Below are 21,626 nucleotides of genomic sequence, written 5' to 3'. Positions count from 1 at the left end.
TGTTTGTCCGTTCTGGGCTACTGTAGAAACATGGCGGTGCAACATGGCGCTCTCCGTGGACGAGGAAGATATAAACGGCTCATTCTACGGTAAAAAAACAACTCTTCTTATTCTCAGGTGATTGTTCAGTAAAGAAAACAGATTTATTATATTATATTCCATTTCTGCCGATATATTCCCCTAAATCCTTCACGCTGAAGTTTTAATGTCAAGTTCGTTGGTTTGCTGCAGATGTTTTTTAGTTTGCTGATCTGATCTGGAGTCAGTTTGACAGTCAAATCAGTCTGAGCTTCATCAGCTTATCCGATTCAATTTAACAAATAAACACACACAACTTTGTACAGAACCAAGAAACAACAATAAAGTCAATAAAAAATCAAAATAAATATGTTTTAAAACTGATATACATGAAATATTTCAAACAGAACATATTTTTACATCAGCATAAAGTGTCTTTCGCCAATTTAGTTTTTCGATAATAAAAAATTAAGCAAAGTTTGCCAAAAAATGTTTCTGCTCATCCACTTCAATATGTGAATGTAATAATTATCCAGTAAGATGATCTAATTTGATTTATTTATTTATTTATGAAGATTATAACAGTGTAATCTCAAATTTACTTTTTTGGGGGGATTCACTGTCTATATTCATTAAAATCTTAAAACTACTTTTCATTAATGTTGTTATTGGTAAAAGAAGAGCGTGATTATGTTTTCTTTCAGTCAAGATGAAGCTGAGAGTCGAAATAAATCACTTTTGTTTGCGATAAATGGACTTTAAATGTTACATATTACTAATTGAATATTATATTATATTATATTACATTACATTAAATTATATTATATTATATTATATTATATTATATTATATTATATTATATTATATTATTTTATTTTATTTTATTTTATTTTATTTTATATTATTGACTATGTGACTAATCCAGTCCAGAGCTAAATGTTCAGGAATTAAAATACTGAATAAATATTTTATATATATAAACTAAACTATATATATATATATATATATATATATATATTGTTTATTTATTTTTTTTTAAAATTTGTTTAAAATATTTGCTGTTGCTGACAGATTGTGTGCTTTGAACACAGGGTGGTGCTACAGACTCTTTAACAGCAGAGCTGCTCAGGCGATTTTAATGGACAATACCTGAAATGAATACCTGAATTTTAACTATTATAACTGTCATTTAAAAATTTTAAAATGTATTTCTGTTTCAACATGATGTGGCCTAAAGTATGTGGACACTTCAGAACACCTGTAGATAACATCTGCTGTGTGTTGCTCTCAGATGGTCCACGAGGAGGCGATGTGTCCTCTCTTTAACCCTCAACAATCAATAACCTCATTAAGGTCTGAACACAGATTTATCGTTTCCTGGTAAACTACATCACACACACACACACACACACACACACACACACACACACACACACACACTGTAATCCTCGTTTTACATTAAACCTCCTTTTGTTAATTCTTGTTGTTGTAGTTGTGTAACTGTCAGCTGTTATCTAACTGACTAACACTTTCAATGTAGGACAATGAGTGTGTGTGTGTGTGTGTGTGTGTGTGTGTGTGTGTGTGTGTGTGTGTGCTGTTCTAGTTGTTATTTTTACTACAGTTTTAGACCATGTTAGTGAGGATATTTTACGAAATTAGGACATTTTGGTCACGTAACAGCATTTCTGGGAGACAGAAATTGGACATTTTTAGGGAAAGTGTGGATCATTTTGAAAGGTAACAGCATTTTCCAAAATTGGGCACTTCCGGAAAGTTTTGACAGTTTTGGACAGTGGGACCTTTTTTGTTAACTTATTTTTAAACATCATCTTTTTAAAGGAGAAATGTGATCGACACATTTTTAATTTGTTGTCGCAGCTGTTCCACAATTTCACCCCTCTGAAACATTTTGTAAAATTAGGACTTTTTTCCTGAAGTGAAGTGTTTTTTTGTTGTTGTTGGTTTGTTTGTATTGTTTTGTTTTGCATTTTTTTAGGTCATTTTTGCATTTTTTTAAACTGAAGACATTTCCAGACACATGTCTCTTTGGAAAGTGAGGACAGTATTGGACATTTTAGGGAAAGTGAGGAGAATTTTTAAGATGAGGATATTTTGCAAAACTTTGATATTTGTGGAAAGTGAGGACATTTTTGGAAAGTGGGGCAGTTTTGTTTGTGTGTATTTTAATGGGAGCGCTTAAAGAGTTTGAAACTTTGAGACACATTTTAATAAACTGAGGAGATTTTTTTGAACACGTGAGGACTTTTTGTCTGTCTCTCAGAGAAACAGTTAGATTAAGGTTAAATCTGAGGAACACGAGTCCTCACAAGTGTTCGTCTGTGTCGTCTTTGAACTCAGGGGTCACGTGCATGTGTCTAAATATACTCACTGAATGTGTGTGTGTGTGTGTGTGTGTGTGTGTGTCATCTAATCTTTAATCTGGCTCTGGATTAGATTTTGCAGGAAGTCTCAAATAATGACATCATTGTGTGGATTTAGCCCCGCCCTGCTGATGACATCACCAACACAATGAGAGCACACACACTCTTCATCTGTGTGTAGTGACATCGACAGCAGCGACATGGCAACATTCGTCTCAGTGAGTAAAACACATCTTATTTATATTCAGTCTTTTTTTCATTTCTGTTATTTGTGTGTTTTATTACATGTGATGAAGATTTTTGTTACTGACAGTTTAAAGAAACGTAGACTCGGACACAAAGAAGAGAGCAGGTGATCTGTGGAGAGAGCAGGAATATGTTTTACAGGGAAAAACAGTTAAAATGTTAGAAAATTTTAGATAATAAAAGAAACATTTTAGTTAATTAATTCTGAGAGTGTAAAAATATTTTTGCCACTGCTGAATTACTTCATCTTAATTCAATAATTGTCATAATTCAAAGTGTAGAAGTGCTCACAATTAAACCTTTAACATGTAAACTCCATGAAGCTCATGACATTCAGTTATTATATTTTTTGTTGTTTGAGTTCTTTAATTAAAGAAATGTTTATTTTTCCACCAGGGGTATATGACACACGAGAATTTAATACAAGAATTTTTGGATAATAATAGTTGCATATTAAAACTTTAAATAATTCTTAGTGATACAGTTTGAAATTTAATTTGAACATGTTTATGCAATAAAAAGTAAAGCTCAACAAGTTTGATTTTCTTCAAAGAAATACTCTGCACTATAGATGCCCAATACTTGTAATGAAATAATAAATAGAAATAGAAATAGGAATAGAAATAGAAATAGAAATAGAAATAGAAATAGAAATAGAAATAGAAATAGAAATAGAAATAAAAAAAAACATAGAAATAAAGATATGACATCTGTGTTACTATATTGCTGTGTTATAAAATAATATAAATACCTATGTAATCTATATGTACAGTTAAACAAATTAAATAGTTAACAAGTGGTCATAATTTAATAAGATTTAAATTCTGTGAAATGGTTGTTTGTATGTTTATGGGTCCTGTAGTGTATTTATGATATCAGAAGAAATTTAAAAATAGAAAATTAAATATAAATATGTATAAATGAATAATAATATAAATATAAAATTAAAATATATATTTAAAATAATTTTTAAAAAAAACTATTTTAAAATTGTTATTACTCAAGTATCATAATATAAAATATAAATAAATTATCCAAAAGAATATAATTTGATTTTTAAAGATGAGAGTGATTTGCGTCTCATCACAGTGTTAAAGGAGGTCTCATTAAAGCAGAAGTAGGTCTCTCTCTGCTGCGGCGGCCCCCGGGAGCCGCCCTGAAGACTGAGAGCTCGATTTAGATCCAACGTCCTGAAGGACTGACGCTGACAGGAAACTGTCAGTTCACTAACTTTCAGTCTTAATAAGGATGCTGTTGTTTTGCATTTTTATTTTCATTAACTGTGACTTTCTGTCGGTGTCTCTCAGGTCCGAGTCCGTTAGTTCCCACTAAATCTTTAAAAACACAAATACGTAGTTTCCTAAAACACCTTACTCACTGTAGTTTTATTAAACAGCAGGAAATAATGACTTTGTTGGGGACTATTTTCAGCAGCAGGTTAATCCACATTTGGTGCTCTAGTGAGTATTTGTGTCAGCAGGACGGTGTGTGTGTGTGTGTGTGTGTGTGTGTGTGTGTGTGTGTGTGTGTGTGTGTGTGTGTGTGTGTGTGTGTGTGTGTGTGTGTGTGTGTGTGTGTGTGTGTGTGTGTCTGTCTGTGTGTGTGTGTGTGTGTGTGTGTCTGTGTGTGTGTGTGCGTGTGTGTGTGTGTGTTTGTGTTTGTGTGTGTGTCTGTCTGTCTGTGTGTGTGTGTGTGTGTGTGTGTGTGTGTGTGTGTGTGTGTGTGTGTGTGTGTGTGTGTGTGTGTGTGTGTGTGTGTGTCTGTGTGTGTTGTTTAAAGGACATTTCTTCTTCTGTGCTTCAGTTGGCGACCTGTCATCACTGTCCCATCGTGACGTCTCGTCGTGGTTTGGTCTACAGAGACTCTCTGTCGGCTCTGTCCAGGAACCTGAGGGCCCCCGGGGGCCTCCATCGCCCCCCCACCGCCAGGCTGCAGGGCCTCGGCCTCCACAACAATCGCCACTGCAGAATGGCCAGGTAACGTATAAAACCAGCTCCGAAAAACCAGAATGTGACACGACACTCCTTTACCCAGACCACAGGATCCATCTACAATCAACCGACCTCTAACGCATAAATGAATAAATAAATAGATTTAACAAGTAAGTGAATAAAAAATTACATTTAAAAAGAATAAACTACCACCGAGAAGCTCATATTGTTTAGCTGTTGTAATTTTTTTTGTTCGAGTTGTTTTAATAATTATTATTACATACAAACTCACCAGGTCAAATATATAAAACAGTTTAAATAAACCAGAATTTGATATGACCTTTACACTTTTTTTTAATTGAATATTTTCTACATTTACAAACAAACTTGGAAACATGTGATTCACTTCTCCAGCCTCAGCATAAAAGTTAGTAAACATTTCAATACAGTGTCTCAGTTTCAGTCCTTTTAGAGTGTTTAAAATAATAAATTCAATACATTGAAATATAATAAATTAAATTAAAATACATAAATAAAATAAATAAATAAATCATCATACAAGGGAGGAATTCAGTCTAAACTTATTAACTCCAGTGGGAAAATATTTCAAGATATCATAAAATGTTTGTTGTCCTGGTCCTTTTAGAAGTTTTAGGAATTTCAAATACAATTTAAATTATTCAAAATAATAATAATAAACTTTGGGGATGATTTTATAGCTCTATACTTACAGATTTAAAAAGTGGCGAGACACATAGTCCATCATCCTGCTTCTGCACGATCACATCAAATGTTTGATGTTTCCAGAGATAAAAGTTGAAATCTTTGGTCCGCAGTTTTTTGCTTTATCATCAATACCAAAGCAAAGTCTAAACTCCTTCATCACCGCCTCTCTGCCTCACAGACCTGACCTCCCAGAATCCATTGCTCTGGCTCGCTCCAAGCCGCCGGGCAGCATGAAGCACCTGGTGCTGGCTCACCTGAGGAAGGTGCTGATGCTGAGCTCGGCCCAGCAGAGAGGCCTGCACCTGCCGCTCTGACGCCTCCACCTCCGCCCGGCTGCAGGAGAGCAGTGATGACGATGATGACAATGATGATGATGATGACTGAACTGAGAGCTGCTGGACCACCAGAGGGCGCCGCAGAGGTTCAGATGGACGGGACGCTCAGACTGATCCTGAGTCAGTTTTTATTCTGCATGAATAAAAAAGCCGACAGACGACTGAAGGAGGAGCGAAATGTCAAAATAACACCTGAACTCCATCCTCAGTGTTGGACCGCGCCGATGCTCAGAGGGGGAGGAAGTACTCAGTAACCCTGTACTGGAGTAAAAGTACTGATAAAATACATTAGAAATACTTAAGTAAGTAAAGTTTTAGTTTAGGTTTAGTTTATTTGCAGACAAAACTGCATAAAATCAAGATTAATTTATTTTTTAAAAATGTGTCAGGAGAGGTCAAGAAGCCAGACGAAAAAACAAACAAAAAAACCCAAATTAACATTTTACAGAGAAATACAGCAAAAGATAAATGACAACAAACAGCAGAGAAAGTCTGTAAATATGAATCCAATAAAAGCAAAGAAGTACAGAGAACGCAATAAAAGTGTAAAAAAAGTGTTTAAAAAAACATATTTTAAAGTTTGTTCGTAATTGTTGAATAAGTTAATATTTTGCGATGTTGATATAAGTTATTATATTTAAGCATCTTTGCATCAGAAAACAAATGAAGTATATTAAGTGTTAACAGTATTGATCATTTTCAGATTTGCACTTTGTTTTTCTCACGTCACCGGCACATTTTCTGGGCTGATTACAGTATAATTTTTTTAATTAAACATATTAAATTTGACTATTTTTAGGGTAAGCAAGGCTGATAACAGTATTTTTGGATTAAACATAGGTGAAGTAATCTTTTGTTTAAGTTTTATTTTAAAGTATGGATTCAGTAAGGATTCAGTATTTTGTTACCAGGAAATAGTTTAACCCTTTGAAACCTGGATCAGCTTCACTTTTTTTGTGCTCAGACACCTTTCAAAAATATTTAAACCTTTGAACCCTGAGCAAATTGATTTCTTTCTAAAAGATGGAAAAAAATGGTAATGAGCAACCTTGTAAGGAATTATTAAAGGAAAAAAAACTAAACAAATAAAAATACAAAATGAAGCAGTAATAATAATAATAATAAGAAGAAGAAGAAGAAGAAGAAGAAGAAGAATACTTTAAAAAAAAAATAATGCCAGGAAAAAATCCATAAACTATATTCAAAATGATCAAAATTATATATTTAAAATATTTTTCATAGAATAAGAGAAATGTTTAAGCTGATTTCTGTTTGTCTGTTTATTTGTTTTTTTGAGGAGGGGGAATATTTATTTTATTTTTTGTTAATTTTTAGGTGATTTTCTTATGCTCTTTAGAGATATTTTTCTTCCTCATTGCTTTCTTCCCATGTTTCTGAGCTAAATCAGGCCAGTTTGCCCAGGTTTTGAAGGGTTAAGCACATAAGTGTAATGCGTAATCTCTGGAGGTGTTGGTGTGTGTGTTTTTGAACTGTGGACAGTCAGGCTAACTGTTTCCCTCTGCTTCCAGTCTTTATGCTAAGCTAGGCTAACTCTGCACAGCTTAACGTTGCAGGTAAAAAAAAGGTTCACTCACCTGTTGATGAGTGCGTTGCTTTGAATGTTATTTTTATAGCAATAATTCATATTTTAAAAGCAAACAGTCTGGATAAGTTAACAAGATTTACAGGAAACTGTGTCACATTAAAAGTCTTTTTAATATTTTAAATAAATATGAAGCTATGAAGCTAAGTGCACCATCGGATGTCAATAAAACAAGTGAATAAAGTCAAATGTTTTCTAAAGATGCCAAAAATATTTTTGCGATGAGTGGATTTTTACATTTTTTTTAAAGAATTTTTATAGGACTTCAAATTTTCTTTTTTTTCTGGAGAGCAAGTTTTTCTCACATTTTATTGATATTTATTGTGTTTGTGTGTGTTGTTAATATTAGAAATCAACAATAATACAATACAATCAAGCATTATTTGTTTGTGCTTTTTTTGTCAGTACATTTAATTTAATTTAATTTAATTTTTTATTTAGTTTATTTCATTTATTTACTATAACACAGTAAACTCAACTGACCAGAGCGGAGAAAAAATGTCATAAACCCGTCAATCAGCAAGCTTCAGAGATGTTTGTGGTTTGCGGATTTACAAAAACTCATATCGGTGTTAATTCAGGCCACTGTGCCGCCTTAATAAAGCTGCTGTGGCCTGAACAATGAAGAGGAAGGTGTTATGTAACACGCAGCAGGTCAAAGGTCATCTGAAATATTAATTAGAAAGCAGTGCGGAGCCTCGTCTCCTGCCGACAGCTCAACGTTTAATCTGCTCACTTAATGAAAACCAGAGAGCCGAGCTGCTTTTAACTGCAGCTCAGCGACATAATACCAGTTTATACATTCACACACACACACACACACACACACACAGGAGCGTTAGTTTTCCTTTAAAATACATTATCTGGTGATTATTAGATGACTGAAGTAAGTTGTACCTTCTAATTACAACTTAGTGTCTCATAATCATATGAAAGTTTGTGATTAAATTATGAGAATATTTCTTAATGTCTTGTTTATTTATATTTTTCATAATTGAGAGATACCAAAGTTATAAATATGTGAGTTTCTGAGAATTACAATACACACAATACTCATAAATTATGAGATAATATTAAAAACTTTCTCAAATGTTGATAGTTTATCTCTCTGTCTCTCTTATTATTGGACACCAAGTCAAAATGTTATAGTTATATACATTTTCGCATAAACATGAGTGAATTATTATCAGATTTATGAGACTCTTAGCCATACTTTGAGAGATGCATTTATAATTATGACCAATTATTAACAATACAAAAATTAGAAAGAGACATTTTCTCATAATTCTGACCATAATTCTTTCAGATTTATGAGAAACTTGTATTTTTTAATTAATTAATCATTTTACCAGTTTTAGGAAGTTTTCCCACAGGCATAAGCCATGAATTTCTCTTTATTATAAAAATATTTCCTTCTTTTTCTAAAATTATCCCGATAATAAAATCATTATTACGAAAAGCTTTTATGATTTCAATTTGTGGGAAAAAATCTAAATTTCTTTCTTTCTTTCTTCCTTTCTATTTATTTATTATTTTTCTTTCTTTCTATTTCATTTTTTCTGTTTATTTATGTTGTTATTTTTATTTTCATTTCTTTTTTTTCTTTCTATTTATTTATTTGTCTTTCTATATATCGCTATGTATTTTTATATTTGTCTTTCTTCCTATTTATTTATTTTTCTTTGGGGAAATTTGGTCATTGTAGTAAGAAAGTTGCAGTTAATTATGATAAAACGTTGAGGTTAGAAGTTATTTTTGTGTTAGGAGCAACAAACACACTTATTACAAAACGTATGTAAAAACTGTTTTTGTACACTAAAATATAGCTAAAATAAAAAATCTCCCATTAAACATTTTAAATTGATTAATGAAAGCGCCTGATGCGCGCGTCTTTTGCCAGGAGAGAAAAGTTTGGATAAAGGAGTGCGAGGGGAGCCGGAGGCCCCTGTGCTGCTTTGTGGGAACAACAATGACTTCAGTGTAATGAAATAATCTGTCAGGATTACAGCAGCAGGAGGGAAACGCCACACAAACATGAAGCTGCTAATCACAGATAAGCTGTTCAAAAGGTCATTTTACTGAGAAACTGTGTCACAGCTCGCTCCGGCATGATTCAGTCTTAACAAGGTTTTAACAAAGTTTTAACAAAGATAATTCTGTTTTCCATCATCAGGCGGAAAATCTCTCAAAGTTTCTCACGACTCTTTGATTTTGCTTCTAAGTGTTTCTTCTTCCTCTGCTTCAGTTTGTCACGTTTTATGTTTCCCACAATGCTCTTTGATATACTTCACCAGGCGGCTTTCCGTTACAGATTTATACGAAACTTGAGCGATATTTTCTAAATGTTGATAAACACAATGTTGAGATGACTGTGTTTCCACTGGGTGATGTTGTGCGACTTCTCCTCTGGTGATAGCATCCAGTAACCATGGCGATGGATGTTCAAAACATCAGTTTATTGCAGACACCGGACTAGATATTATTATTTCCAATCAAAGGTGATGTGGGTGTGCTATGCTTCTGCGGTCTTGAAGACTGTTCATGCGTCACATGCTCTTCGTGAACATGATCATACCACAACTATGTTTCAGTATCACTTGATTTTTGTTATTCCAAATTATTTCCTCCTCAGAAATATATAAAAAATTCTTACGAGTGAAATAAAACAATATAAACATTCTGTGATTCAAGGGTTTATTTCATTATTGTCAATCATTCATTATTTTTTAGTTATTTTGAAAAACTATTGTTTCCCCACATTTTTCTTTATTTTAAGGCATCCTTTACATCTCTGGTTACTATTTTTCCAAGTCATACAGTTTATCTTGCCTCCACTTTTTAGGAGAAATCTTTGTAGCTTCCTATCGCTCCTGCAAAAGGTTTTACATGTTTAAATGTTTATATTTGAGTATATGTGAGTAAAATCTATATTTGTTATATTTGTCATTATATATCATATTGCTTCAAAATAATTGTTCTTTTATATGGAAATAAATAAATAAAAAATGTTTTGTCATACATAAAAAGCCTGTGTGATAAGATGCAATGCAGCATGCTCTCAGGTTTTGCTGAAAAAAGTGAAAAATAAGAATTAGAAAAAGGAAATAAATTAATACAGCATTATTTACATTAATAAATAAAAATATAGATATGTAAAAGCAAATATAAAATAATAATAACAATAATTCTGATGTTATTATTATTATTGTCGTTGTTTTTGTTGTTGTTGTCATTGTTATCAAAGATAAATGAATCAGTCTTAAAAATGCTCAGACACAGGAAATAAGATCTTATGATTTTTTTTCTGATGTTTCATTGTAAAATATATTTTTTTAAAAAGTAAAACATTATTATTATTATTATTATTATTATTATTATTATTATTATTATTATTATTATTATTATTATTATTATTAACAACATTATTAAATAATTAAGCTATTTACTGTCAACCATCAGACTTAATGAGAAAAAGCGTTGCTGCCTCTTTACCGGTTATGCCCCGCCTATCACACTTTCCAGTTCGATGATTGGTTTAAGCAAAAAACTCGCCGCCACGTCAACGGAGGACTGAGCTGTCAATCAAAAAGAGGCGGGCTCTACAGCTGGAGTTAATATATTCAGGCAGTTACAAAGTGGTGGAGGAGAGAAACGAAAAGAGCAGAGTGGAGCCGGCGGCGAAGCTAACTGCTAACTCGGATGAATCGTGCTGCCGGAGCAGAGAAAGAGGAGTTTTCACACCGTTTTTCTGGAAATGGAGGAAGACAACAACGAGCAGATGAGACCGCTCCTCACATCTGTAAGTTCCCCCTCAACTGTGCCGGTTAGCCGGCGGCTAGCGACTCCTCAGCGGGCTGAGAATGAGCTCAGAAACGGAGGCTGAGGAGAAACTGGAGGCTTTTTTCCTCAGTGTGGTTTGAGGAAAAAAAAGCTCCTCGCAAAACTGAAATGTTTAAAATGTGTGTTTGTGAGAGGAGAAGTTGTCGGGTTGGAAACAACGGCTGGTAACCGACTGCTTTTGTTTTTAAGGGACCACGCTTCTGCCAGGAAGTGAAGTAACGATGCGCGTCTCATCATAAGTGAACCGTACTGAACGCCGTTATAAACTACGCTAATTCTCCTTAAATTTTCCTTTGTCAAATTGGTGTAGCTTCTAAAATACTTTTAAAAGCAAAATTGTACTTATCAGCGTCTAACCTTGCATTCGGCATAAATCACATCCATCTAACGGCCCACTTTTTTAGAACTTTTCGTCTTTTTTATGTGTGATTAGCTATCATTTCTGTAAGTCCCGCTATTACCGAATTACACTTTCCAGGGTGGCAGCGGCGAAAAATTTTGGCCAATTATGAAAGAAAAAAAATTAAAAGAACTCTCATTTACATGCCGAACATTACAGGTGCCTGTAATTAATCATAACGTATGGTTAAATATGATGAATAAGGTAGACTGTTGTTGCTAAGCACAAAACCATTAAATCAAAAAGACAATCAATGGAGTTTGGTTAAATTTGTTTTCACTTGTATCTTTTGTATACGTGGATGGAAAGGGTGTTTGAGCAGACGACCCACTTTATCATTAATTTGTTGAAGTGCTCTGGAGGAAGGCAGTGTGAAAGCCTCCCAAAAAAAGCTGTCGGCAGAGCACGTGGAGATGAGTGTGTGTTGTGACGGGATGGAGAGACGGCAGCGTGGTGAGGTCTGCAGGGAAAAGATGGGCTGAAGCTCAAACTAATGCCCAGTTTATGTGCCCTTTGGGCAAGGCAGCTGTTCCAGTGATGCTGCATGAGAGGATGCTGGATGCTGTTACCATGGAGACCAGACCTGAGTCAGTGTTGTTTAGTTATAAACAACTTTGTAAACATGTTGAAAGCCTAATTGTGAAACTTCGGTGAGATGTCTGGATTATTTTCAGTTAGTAAAATGTTGCATGTGCAGATTGGCACTTTGAGGCATCATGATAAATAAATGATGAGTTACTTCTCATCCCAGTGCCTCTTTCAGGCCTGAAATCTCTACTTTCTCTTTGGTCTGGTAAACATACATGTGGGACTCGTGTATGTTTACATCGTTACATCACTCTAACTGTTCAAACATAAACTGCAAAGCTTTAACACCTGAACAATCTGGTTTGATGTTTTGCAAAAACAAGGAGAGAAAGCAATGAGCACCTTAACAAGACATAAAGCTAAAAGAAAATGACTTTAAAATAAGCAAAAAGAAAAGGTAAAGCACAGAAACAAACAGAAAATGTGCTAAAATGAACACAAATTGTTTTTTTCCTGTTACATGATTTTGAATATATAATCATAAGATTGTAAACATAGTTTTCTGCACATGTTTCCCTTATTTTCTAGTAAACCCCCTCAGCCAACTTGTAGGTCACTCCCTTCTCACCTTTTACTCTTTTTTGGAAATTAACAGATTCATGCCAAGTTGTTCCTTGTCTTTATTCTGATGACTAGGGATGAAATAAATTTAAATTCGTAATAATTAAGATAAGCAATTATTGATCCCTGCATGAAGAAAAAACACTATCATTAAGGGAAATTTAAATATAGTTTTCTGGACCCCCACCCCTAATAATCCTAACAATCCTGTTATCAAAACATGTTTTACAAAGTGCTTTTCACATAAAATCACAATAAAACACAGACAGCCAAAAATACAACACAAATACAACTATAAAAACAATAGTTGAATTTAAAACCAAACAGAGCAGCGTAAGACTTGAGTGTCATGTCAGGCTTAAGGTTTGACAGTAATAATAATAATCTGTAGATATAAATTATAGGAATGCCTTTCGAACTATCAGCATTACATATTTAATCTCCTGCTGTGTGTAAATATAATTATCTAATTAGTTCTTTATCAGCTGATAATCCAAAGATAAGGACTTGTATTGGGATTGAAGCCAAAAAACTTGCTCGCATGGAAAAGAAAAGTGTTGACCGTGTTTTTATCACTGTCTCTATATATAAAAGGGCCTGTGATTACGAGCTGACACGTCTGACTGCTGACAGTCACACTTATTAATCAGTGTGAGGAGGTTTAGTTTCACAGCTCAGACACGTATTCAACCTGTGATCATCAGACTCATCGAGACTTTTCTGCATGCTCCAGTAACCATACCACCATGCTGTTTATTACAGCACATTTGGTATTTCACAATACACAGAGCCGCAGAAAGATGACAGCTGATTGTTACTCTTATTGTATGGATTGTGTATATTATTGTTGTTGTTCTTATGTATATATCTGTTGTGTATATCTACATCTCGCAAGCTCGTATGTGTCTATTATCTGTTGAATATTGTAGCATCAAGCACATATTTATATTTTTAACTAACATACAAGTTTTAAACATTTTATTGTAACTGAAGGTTGATTTTAAATGTTCTCATACTGGTGCTATTGGTTTATTACTGTTTTCCTTATGTTTTTTTATTTTTACACACCTTACATTCTCAATACATTATACATACTTATATATTTTTTTAAATATTTATTAGTGACTGTTAATTGTTCTTTGTATATCACTGTATTTCTATTTTGTTTTTAGATTTTACATACTTTAAACTGTTACTTATTTGACATCATAGTGACTGTAACGAACCACAATGTCCCCCAGGGATCAATAAATTATTTCTTAATCTGACAGCTGATTGACAGCTGATTGACAGCAGCAGCAATGACTGACTTTGCATTCAAGTGACTGATGGTAATATTCGGAATATCAATTTTTAAGTGAAATAATAGTCAGAAAACCAACAACAAAAACTGAATATAACAGTGATGGAGAAGTGTGTATGCAGGCTGATTTTACTGTCTGGATTATAAAATGTTTGAATACACAATGTATTCAGTTATAAGAGCTCTCCAGGTTGATCTCCGTCTCTGGTGATCAGCGTTTTGTTTGATATCTCCGTGGTAACATATAGATGAGCCAGAGGGTCAAAGTTCAGTGTTATGAAGAAGTAGTATGTCCTGATTGTGTGCATACTGCACACAACAGTACATCCTTTTTTTAAGGACAGATGCAGTACCTACTAAGAGTAAAAAGCGTGCGATTCAGGACACACCCTTTCTTTTTAGGGGTCATGGGTCAAAAAATTCTGCTCTAAATTGAAGGTGCAACAGAAGAACTATAAAAAGCTGTTTCGTTTATTTAAATAATTATTGGAAGTGTAGTGCTCGAGTGAATGTGTAAAGTTATAATATAGACGGCTTTGGACATTAGTTGGGCTGTGTTTACTCAATTTTGTGAAGTTGTTGTGACTTAAAATCGACAAGTTTAATTGAATCAATATTTCTAAATTTTAGGAACTTCAGTAAACCAAGTGTACTGTGCTTTATTTTTTGTATCCTGCTGGTTACAAACTAGTCATTTATATTTATATTTTCTTAAACATGTCAATAAAACAGAACTCGTAGCTCTCCCAACAACTTAACAAAGTTAAGTCAGATTAAGTGGCTTTGGTGGAGTTGCTAACACGCAGAAAGAATGAGGAGATTTCATTTGTCATTTTTAAGCTGCAACAACTTAACAGAATAAAGTAAATATCCATCGACTTCAGGTAAACTTAACAGCTAGATATAAAGTGAACATAAATTCAGATTTATAGCTTTATTTTCTTTCACTTTTCGGTTTTGAACATTATTTTGAGTAAGATCAACTTTGTCAGATTTGACAGTGCAGAAGGCAAGCGAGCATAAAACATGAACCACAGCAGAGTGGTTTACTGAAGATGAGTTTTGTGGCGTGTTTAAAGTTTGACTCAATGTCCCTTTAAGCAGCTTTTAGCGGGTTAAACTGGGACTCTGATTTGTGTCTCTGCAGACCCTCCCTGTCCTCCAGCTTGTTGTTTGTTGCTGGTCTCCAGTGAGTCTTTGTCACCAGCAGACGTGTCTGTCTCAGGCGGGACTCCTCTGTAACACCGCGCTCTGACGCGTAATCTGCCGCTGACTTCCTGTCTGCGGACGCTCCATGGAGACCGGCGTGAAGCTTTTCACTCTCCCGCCGCTGAAATCCCGCTCAGCTGTGAACAATGCGGAGCTGTGAAGCAGACGTGCCGGCTGAGCGGCCGCGGGGCTCTGCGGGGCTCTGCGGGGCTCTGGTGGAGCAGGTTATTGTTTGGTGCAGATGGAGGCGGAAGTGGCGGCTCGACGATAATAAAGCGTTTATTAGGCTCTTTGATCCCGAGCAGCAGCATGAGGTCAGGACAGGTGGTCCTCAGCCCCGACGGGGTTAATGCAGCGAGGCGGCGTGTCACGTTAAATGTAGAGCTGAGAGGAGGTGATTAATATGTGAAAGATAATCAGTGTGTGCGGTCATCCAAAAAGCTTTTACAGGTCAAATGTTCAGATATTCAGCTTCAGATCATTTAAATTTGAATGAGCAACATTTGGATCCAGCAGAGATCTTCATCAAATTATCATCAAAAGGCAGAACAAACTATATAGTAACATACAGCAAACTTTTTTTTTATTGAACTATTTTTCACTTAACAATGTCACCTATAGTCAATTCAAATGACTCCTATACATATATATCATAATCAAGAAATCACTAAACAGAATAATACTAATTAAAATTTGCATAATTATATACATAAGTAATTCTAAAAAAAAACATACAAACAAATTAGAGCAAAACAAAAAATTAAATTAAAAACCCCAAAACAAAATAAATCCATATTCCTACATGGATATGCACCACAATCTACTGTTATCTACAAGCAGGCGGCTAGCTCTCAGATGCCCATAAAATGTGTAAGTGAGTCTCATGCACATTTTAAGCGATTTACTTTACAATCTGTTAGGGCTGGGCGATAAATGATTTTATCGATTAATAGTAATTTGTGGTTCAGAGCTATTTTTAACAATGCAAATGTTGATTTTCTTTAATTTTGCTTATTCCTCACATTGATTTAATTAATAAAATACACTTATAAATTTCATTATAAAAGTACTCACTTTTTTTCTCATAGCCGTATTTTATTAAATGTTATTATAACAGACGTGTATTCTACTTCATCATATGACAGTAACTACTTTAAACTTTTTTGTAACTGCAGTTCATTCAATATATATATTTTTTATTTTAGTCGTTAGCATTACTTTAACAGGCATTTTAAAATGTTGATATATATATCGCGTATCCAGTATGGCCTTAAAATACTGCTGAGTGGTGGGGTGGATGATTGATCTGTGTATCCATTCAGAGTTGATCTGATCAGATCGATGGATGAGAGGAGCAGCTGCTGCGAGTGTATGCAAACTTTTAGACTCAAAAGAATGAAGTGTTTAATTTTCAATGACCCTGAGGTTCTGCTGCTCCATCTGTGCCCAGAGTGCACTGTGAGCTCCGAGAGGTTGCAATTATGTATTCCAATAGCGCTCCCGATGAACGGTCCAGCTCCGAAAATATAAAATCAATAGGTGGCGGCAGATGTTTTTATGGTGGTGGGCCGGCACTAACGAACTTTGACTTGTAGCCTTAAATCACAAACACACAGTGACTGTTTCAGTGTGTTCAGGTTAGTGTTGTCAAGGCGTCCCAGGTGACTTGTGTTGACGTCAGCGGACTCGTCCTCAGGGGGCCGGTGCTCTGCGGCGGGCTGTTAGACGAGATCCTGTCTGAGTAGAAACCCAGTCCCCAGGGAAACAGAAGAGGAAGAAACTGTTCTCAGGAGGAATCTGTAGTAGCGGCATGCTTACATCATCTGCTGGATTGCCGAGTGTGGAAAAGTTGTTTGTTTCCACTTTTAAGATATTTTCAGCAGCTGCACATTTGAACAATCTCCACGCAGGATCAGTTTTGTAAAAGTGGCATGTTTACTTTAGATCAGGGATGGGCAATTATTTTTCCAGGGGAGGCACATGAGAAACCCAGATTTTTTTGCTGGGGGCCAGTCACACCATAACACCCAATTTTAGCGTTAGATTAAATGACAGAACATATATTGTGCACTTATTCAGCATTTTGTTAGGGAAATTAAATGTAGGAGTCTTTAAATATTGTACAGGACTGACTGTAAAAACATATCCATTAAAAAAAACTAAACTAAACCAAAAATCTCTCTGCATGCAGTTTCACAGTTCATCAAACATTAGTTTGCTGGACAATTCACAAAGTTTTATCAGTGACAAAAAACAAAAATTAAAATTTACAATCATAAGCTTCACAAAATGCTGTTTTAAACACTAGACTATAGATCGCTGACATTCGAGTTTAACGCTCACCATCAGACTGATGAAGAGCGTGGAGGTAAAAACGTCACCCTGCTGGTTATTCACTTAAATGTATTCATAGGAGCGTAGTCTATGGACTCTGTTTTTCATCTCTTGCATGATTCAACTATTTACCGTGGTCTTGTGATAAAAGAAAAAGTCGTAATAAATCTTTATATTGAACTTGTAGAATTCAAATACTCAAAGATCACAATACTCAGCACCTCAGTATGATGATAGCACTCCTAGAAATGTCTTAAAATCGTAGAAATGTCCAAAGGAAATGTCCTAAAGTCTCAGAAGCATCCAAGAAATGTCCTAATATTCTAGAAAAGCACTAAAATCCTGGAAATGTCCTGAAATCCTAGAAATGTCCTAAAATGACTGACACAACTGGAGATATAGGTGGCGATTCAGTAGTCTAGACGTGTGTGTGTGTGTGTGCGTGCGCGCGCGTGTGTGTGTGTGTGCGTGTGTGTGTGTGCGTGCGAGCGTGTGTGTGCAAGCGTGTGTGTATGCGTGCGTGCGTGCGTGCGCGAGTGTGTGTGTGTGCTCGCATGTGTGCACGAGTGTGTGTGTGTGCGTGCGTGCGTGCGTGCGTGCGCGTGTGTGTGTCAGTCATGTGGAGGCTGTTTGCCTGCAGCTGGCCTTCTGTATCTCATGATCCAACATCACCGCTGTCTGATGCAGCCGGTTTTAAACAGTGTTTTATCGTCCTGCCGTCGCCATGACACCAGAAACACAAAGATGTTGATGACAACAGGCGCTAAAAAACGTCTCAGAGAGTCTGGAGGCAGAAAGTTGGCGTCTAAATGTTGTTGGAGGTTGAAGTTGTTTATTTTATTTTATCTTTTTAGTTTTGATTTTATTTTTTATATTTATAATCTTTCTTTCTTTCTTTCTGTATTTCTTCCTTTTCCATATATCTGTATTTCATTCTTTCCATATTATGTCTTTCTTTCTTTCTTATTTGTTTGTTTGTTTATGTCGTTTATTAGATATTTGATATGAAAAATACAAATTAACACAGTACAATTTCAGCCCGTCACAAACTAGTTGCAGTGAATGATGTCTTACGTGTGGAGATTATAGCTTTTGCTAGTTTCCAACTCCTGTCCCTGGCTAGGCTTTTAGGAAAGGAAAAGAAAAGAGGAAGATATCAAGTAAAATAGAAGATATAATGATGATGTTAAACATCCTCTGAGAGGGATTTTCCAACAGCTCCAGCAGAAGATGGGGGAGCGTGTTTTTGTTTTCCTCCTTTCTTTCTTGGCTGCAGTTATATTTGCAGCTTTACGGACTCTGAAATGAGTCTCACTTCCTCCTTTAGAGGTCAAACAGCAACAGAAGGAAGGAGAGAGGCCTGATCGACGTTATTTATGCGCTCATAAACAAAGACACATGTTGTAGTCTAATACAATCAGGTCATTAGCTGTGTACACTCTGAAGAATACTTTTACTGCTTGGATTCATGCTGACTTTGTTCTGAAGAATAAACAGATCATAAAATAATTTCGTTTTTTTCATAGTTATTAAAGCCAACTGGAAATTCATTTTGCTCCTTACAATGCTTTAATAGCTCCTTTCTTTCATAAGACAATAGTGCTAATACAAGAACATTTTCCAATTATTTCCCTTCATTTCTCTGAGTTTTTACTGAGAGGTTTGTTTGCCAAAGTCGCCACGCTCTTGACATAAACGCTCTTTATGGCCCGACGAATGTCACCTTCTCTCATGTGCAGTTTTTGAGGTAAATGGGTCATGGGGTCACTGTGTTACTCTCCTGACCTTGCGCTGAGCTTTGCCCGTGTGGCAGCATAAAGGAAGTTGGTGGTGTTTTGGTTTAGACCAGTGATAATCAACTTAAGGTCTGCAGGCCAAATTTGGCCCTCAATAGGGTGCCGGGTGGTCCAACAGACATTTTTTTTAATTAGCATAAAAATAAAGTGATTTGCACTGGGAATTGTTTTTCAAATTTTAGTTTGCATAAAAAAGTTTACATGCCAGAGTTCATAAAACAGCATCAAAATGGAGCGTGTTTATCAAAACGTGCCAGTGGAGCATCCCCTGCAACTAATTTCCTAAAATCTTAGAAATGTCTTTAACACCCTAAAATCCTACAAACACCCCTAAAATCCCAGAAATGTCTTAAGATCATAGAAATGTCCAAAAGAAATATCCTAAAATCTCATAAACATCCTTACATCCAAGAAATGTCCTAACATTCTAGAAAAGCACTAAAATCCTGGAAATGTCCTAAAATCCTAACAACATCCTAAAAATCCTAGAAAAGTCCTGAAATCCCAGCAATGTGAAAAAATCCTAGAAATGCCGTGAAAGTATAGAAATGGCCACATATCCCAGAAATGCCCTAAAATCCACGAAATTTACGTAATTTATGTAAGAAACATCTTAAAGTCCTAGTAACTTCTTAAAATCTTAAAAACTGCCTGATGCCTTCTGTCATTTTGCAAAAGGGCCCCAAGCAAAGCAAGCTGACTGTCCCTGGCCGAGATATAGCGCTGAGAATAGTCGTCTAATTCTGTTTCTGGCATCAATCTGCCATCACTTTGGTGATTTTATTAATAAGAGCAAAATAAATACGCCCACACAGTCTGTGTTCACTGAAAGTAACTTTAGCACTTGTTGCTGTGCGTTTGAAACCAGGACTCTGCGTGCTGTAATTTACGCTGCAGCCTGTAGGAGACTCTAGTTTACCTTCAAACTCTGTCCACACTGCTCTGAAGAAACCCTCTTCTTTCTTAGGAAATAATAACCAGAAACAGTGTTGGTTTACATCTATCTGAAAAGACATTATCAGTGGTATATCAAAAAATTTTGTCTAACTTTTGGACTTCTAACTTCTGTGTGTGTGTGTGTGTGTGTGTGTGTGTGTGTGTGTGTGTGTGTGTGTGTGTGTGTGTGTGTGTGTGCGTGCGTGCGTGCGTGCGTGCGTGCGTGCGTGCGTGCGTGCGTGTGTGGGCCGTGGTGAATTTTCCCACAGTTCTCGGTGTGTTTTGTAAACGCTGCTGCAGTCCAGATGTGGTTTTGCCTCTCAGCTGGTTCTCCTAATATGGGAGTGACAGTACAGACTGGAAGATAAGCCTCTGCTCTCTGGGGAGTCAGATCGGATTTTAGTATTGCTACATAATTGTGTAGGTGTGTGTGTGTGTCCATGATATTTCAATAATATCCAGTTCTTATAATACCAAAGCTTTTGAAGAGGATAAATTCACCATATTTTAAGTAATCTGTGTTGGCAGTAAGTGCAGTCAGTTGAAACAATAAATTCCTCAGCGTGTGCTGTAGCCTATAAACAGAGAAGTTTTTCCAAGTTTTCCTTCTTGCACAGCCGTTATCACAGCGCCTGCATGTACAAGGATGCATTGCGCCCGCGCTCAACCCCGAAATACTCCCCAAACCTGCCCAGCACATGGAGGTGGGCGTCTCAAACGCAGCTTTGTATATAAAAAGGAAAAGTGTCTGAAATTAGAAATGACCTTTATGTTTGAGCTAGAAGGGCCAATTGATGTGGCAAAAAGTTTAAGCTTGATACATTATTGGTCTAGATTATACTATACACTACATTGGTGTATATCTGTTAATCCTTTGAAACCTGGATCCATATCAGTTCTCTTGTGCTGCATTCAGATGACTTTCATAAGTATTTAAACCATGGAAATCTGAAAAAAAAAGTTTTGACTTCATTGCAGCATATATGACAAAAGGCAATGAACTACATGGTAGCTGGCAGCGCGGATCTCCGCTGGTAGCTGTGATGACACAGGGCGGATCGCCATTGGCAGCGGAGATCTCCGGCACAGCGCGGGTCTCTGGTACGGCCGCTGGTAGCTCTGACATGGTGGCTGGCAGCTGGGATTATTTAAATTCTACAGCAAAAGTGCAGTCTGTCAAAAACTGGAGGTGTTTTAGTTAATAATATGTGACAGTAATGCTTTAAAGGAAAAACAGTATCCGCTTGCATTATGGGCAATGTAGGACCCAGAGTTTTTTTTAAGATTTTACAGAAAAATGTCATTTTAAAAATGTTTTTCTTGCAAACATTTTCATGAGTGTGATTTTCCTTGTTATATTATGGTTTGCATTAACATATATCCCATCATGCCTTGTGCATGCAATGCCTGGACTGT

At 35.7% G+C, this 21,626-nt stretch overlaps 2 protein-coding genes across 2 annotated transcripts in view; both read left to right on the top strand.

Moving 5' to 3' along the window:
• Positions 1-2,461: 2,461 nt before the first annotated feature.
• LOC148188338 (uncharacterized) lies at positions 2,462-6,163 on the top strand. Its single transcript, XM_088084743.1, has 3 exons — positions 2,462-2,620; positions 4,452-4,624; positions 5,484-6,163. The coding sequence occupies exons 1-3, from the start codon at positions 2,603-2,605 to the stop codon at positions 5,617-5,619; spliced, it is 327 nt and encodes a 108-aa protein (XP_087940869.1). The 5' UTR covers positions 2,462-2,602; the 3' UTR covers positions 5,620-6,163.
• A 4,706-nt stretch (positions 6,164-10,869) lies between these two features.
• slc4a7 (solute carrier family 4 member 7) overlaps positions 10,870-21,626 on the top strand; it is a 51,712-nt gene continuing 40,955 nt past the window's right edge. Inside the window, exon 1 of the mRNA XM_088084741.1 lies at positions 10,870-11,042. Within this exon, the coding sequence (XP_087940867.1) occupies positions 10,998-11,042 (45 nt within the window). The 5' untranslated portion in view covers positions 10,870-10,997. The remainder of the gene's footprint in view (positions 11,043-21,626) is intronic.

This window comes from Plectropomus leopardus, chromosome 11 (genome assembly GCF_026936395.1).
Source record: "Plectropomus leopardus strain MGB_pleo_1.0 chromosome 11, ASM2693639v1, whole genome shotgun sequence".
In the NCBI taxonomy this organism is placed as follows: Eukaryota; Metazoa; Chordata; class Actinopteri; order Perciformes; family Serranidae; genus Plectropomus; species Plectropomus leopardus.
Note: the sequence above shows the minus strand (reverse complement) of the source record. Positions and strands in the feature narration are given on the sequence as shown.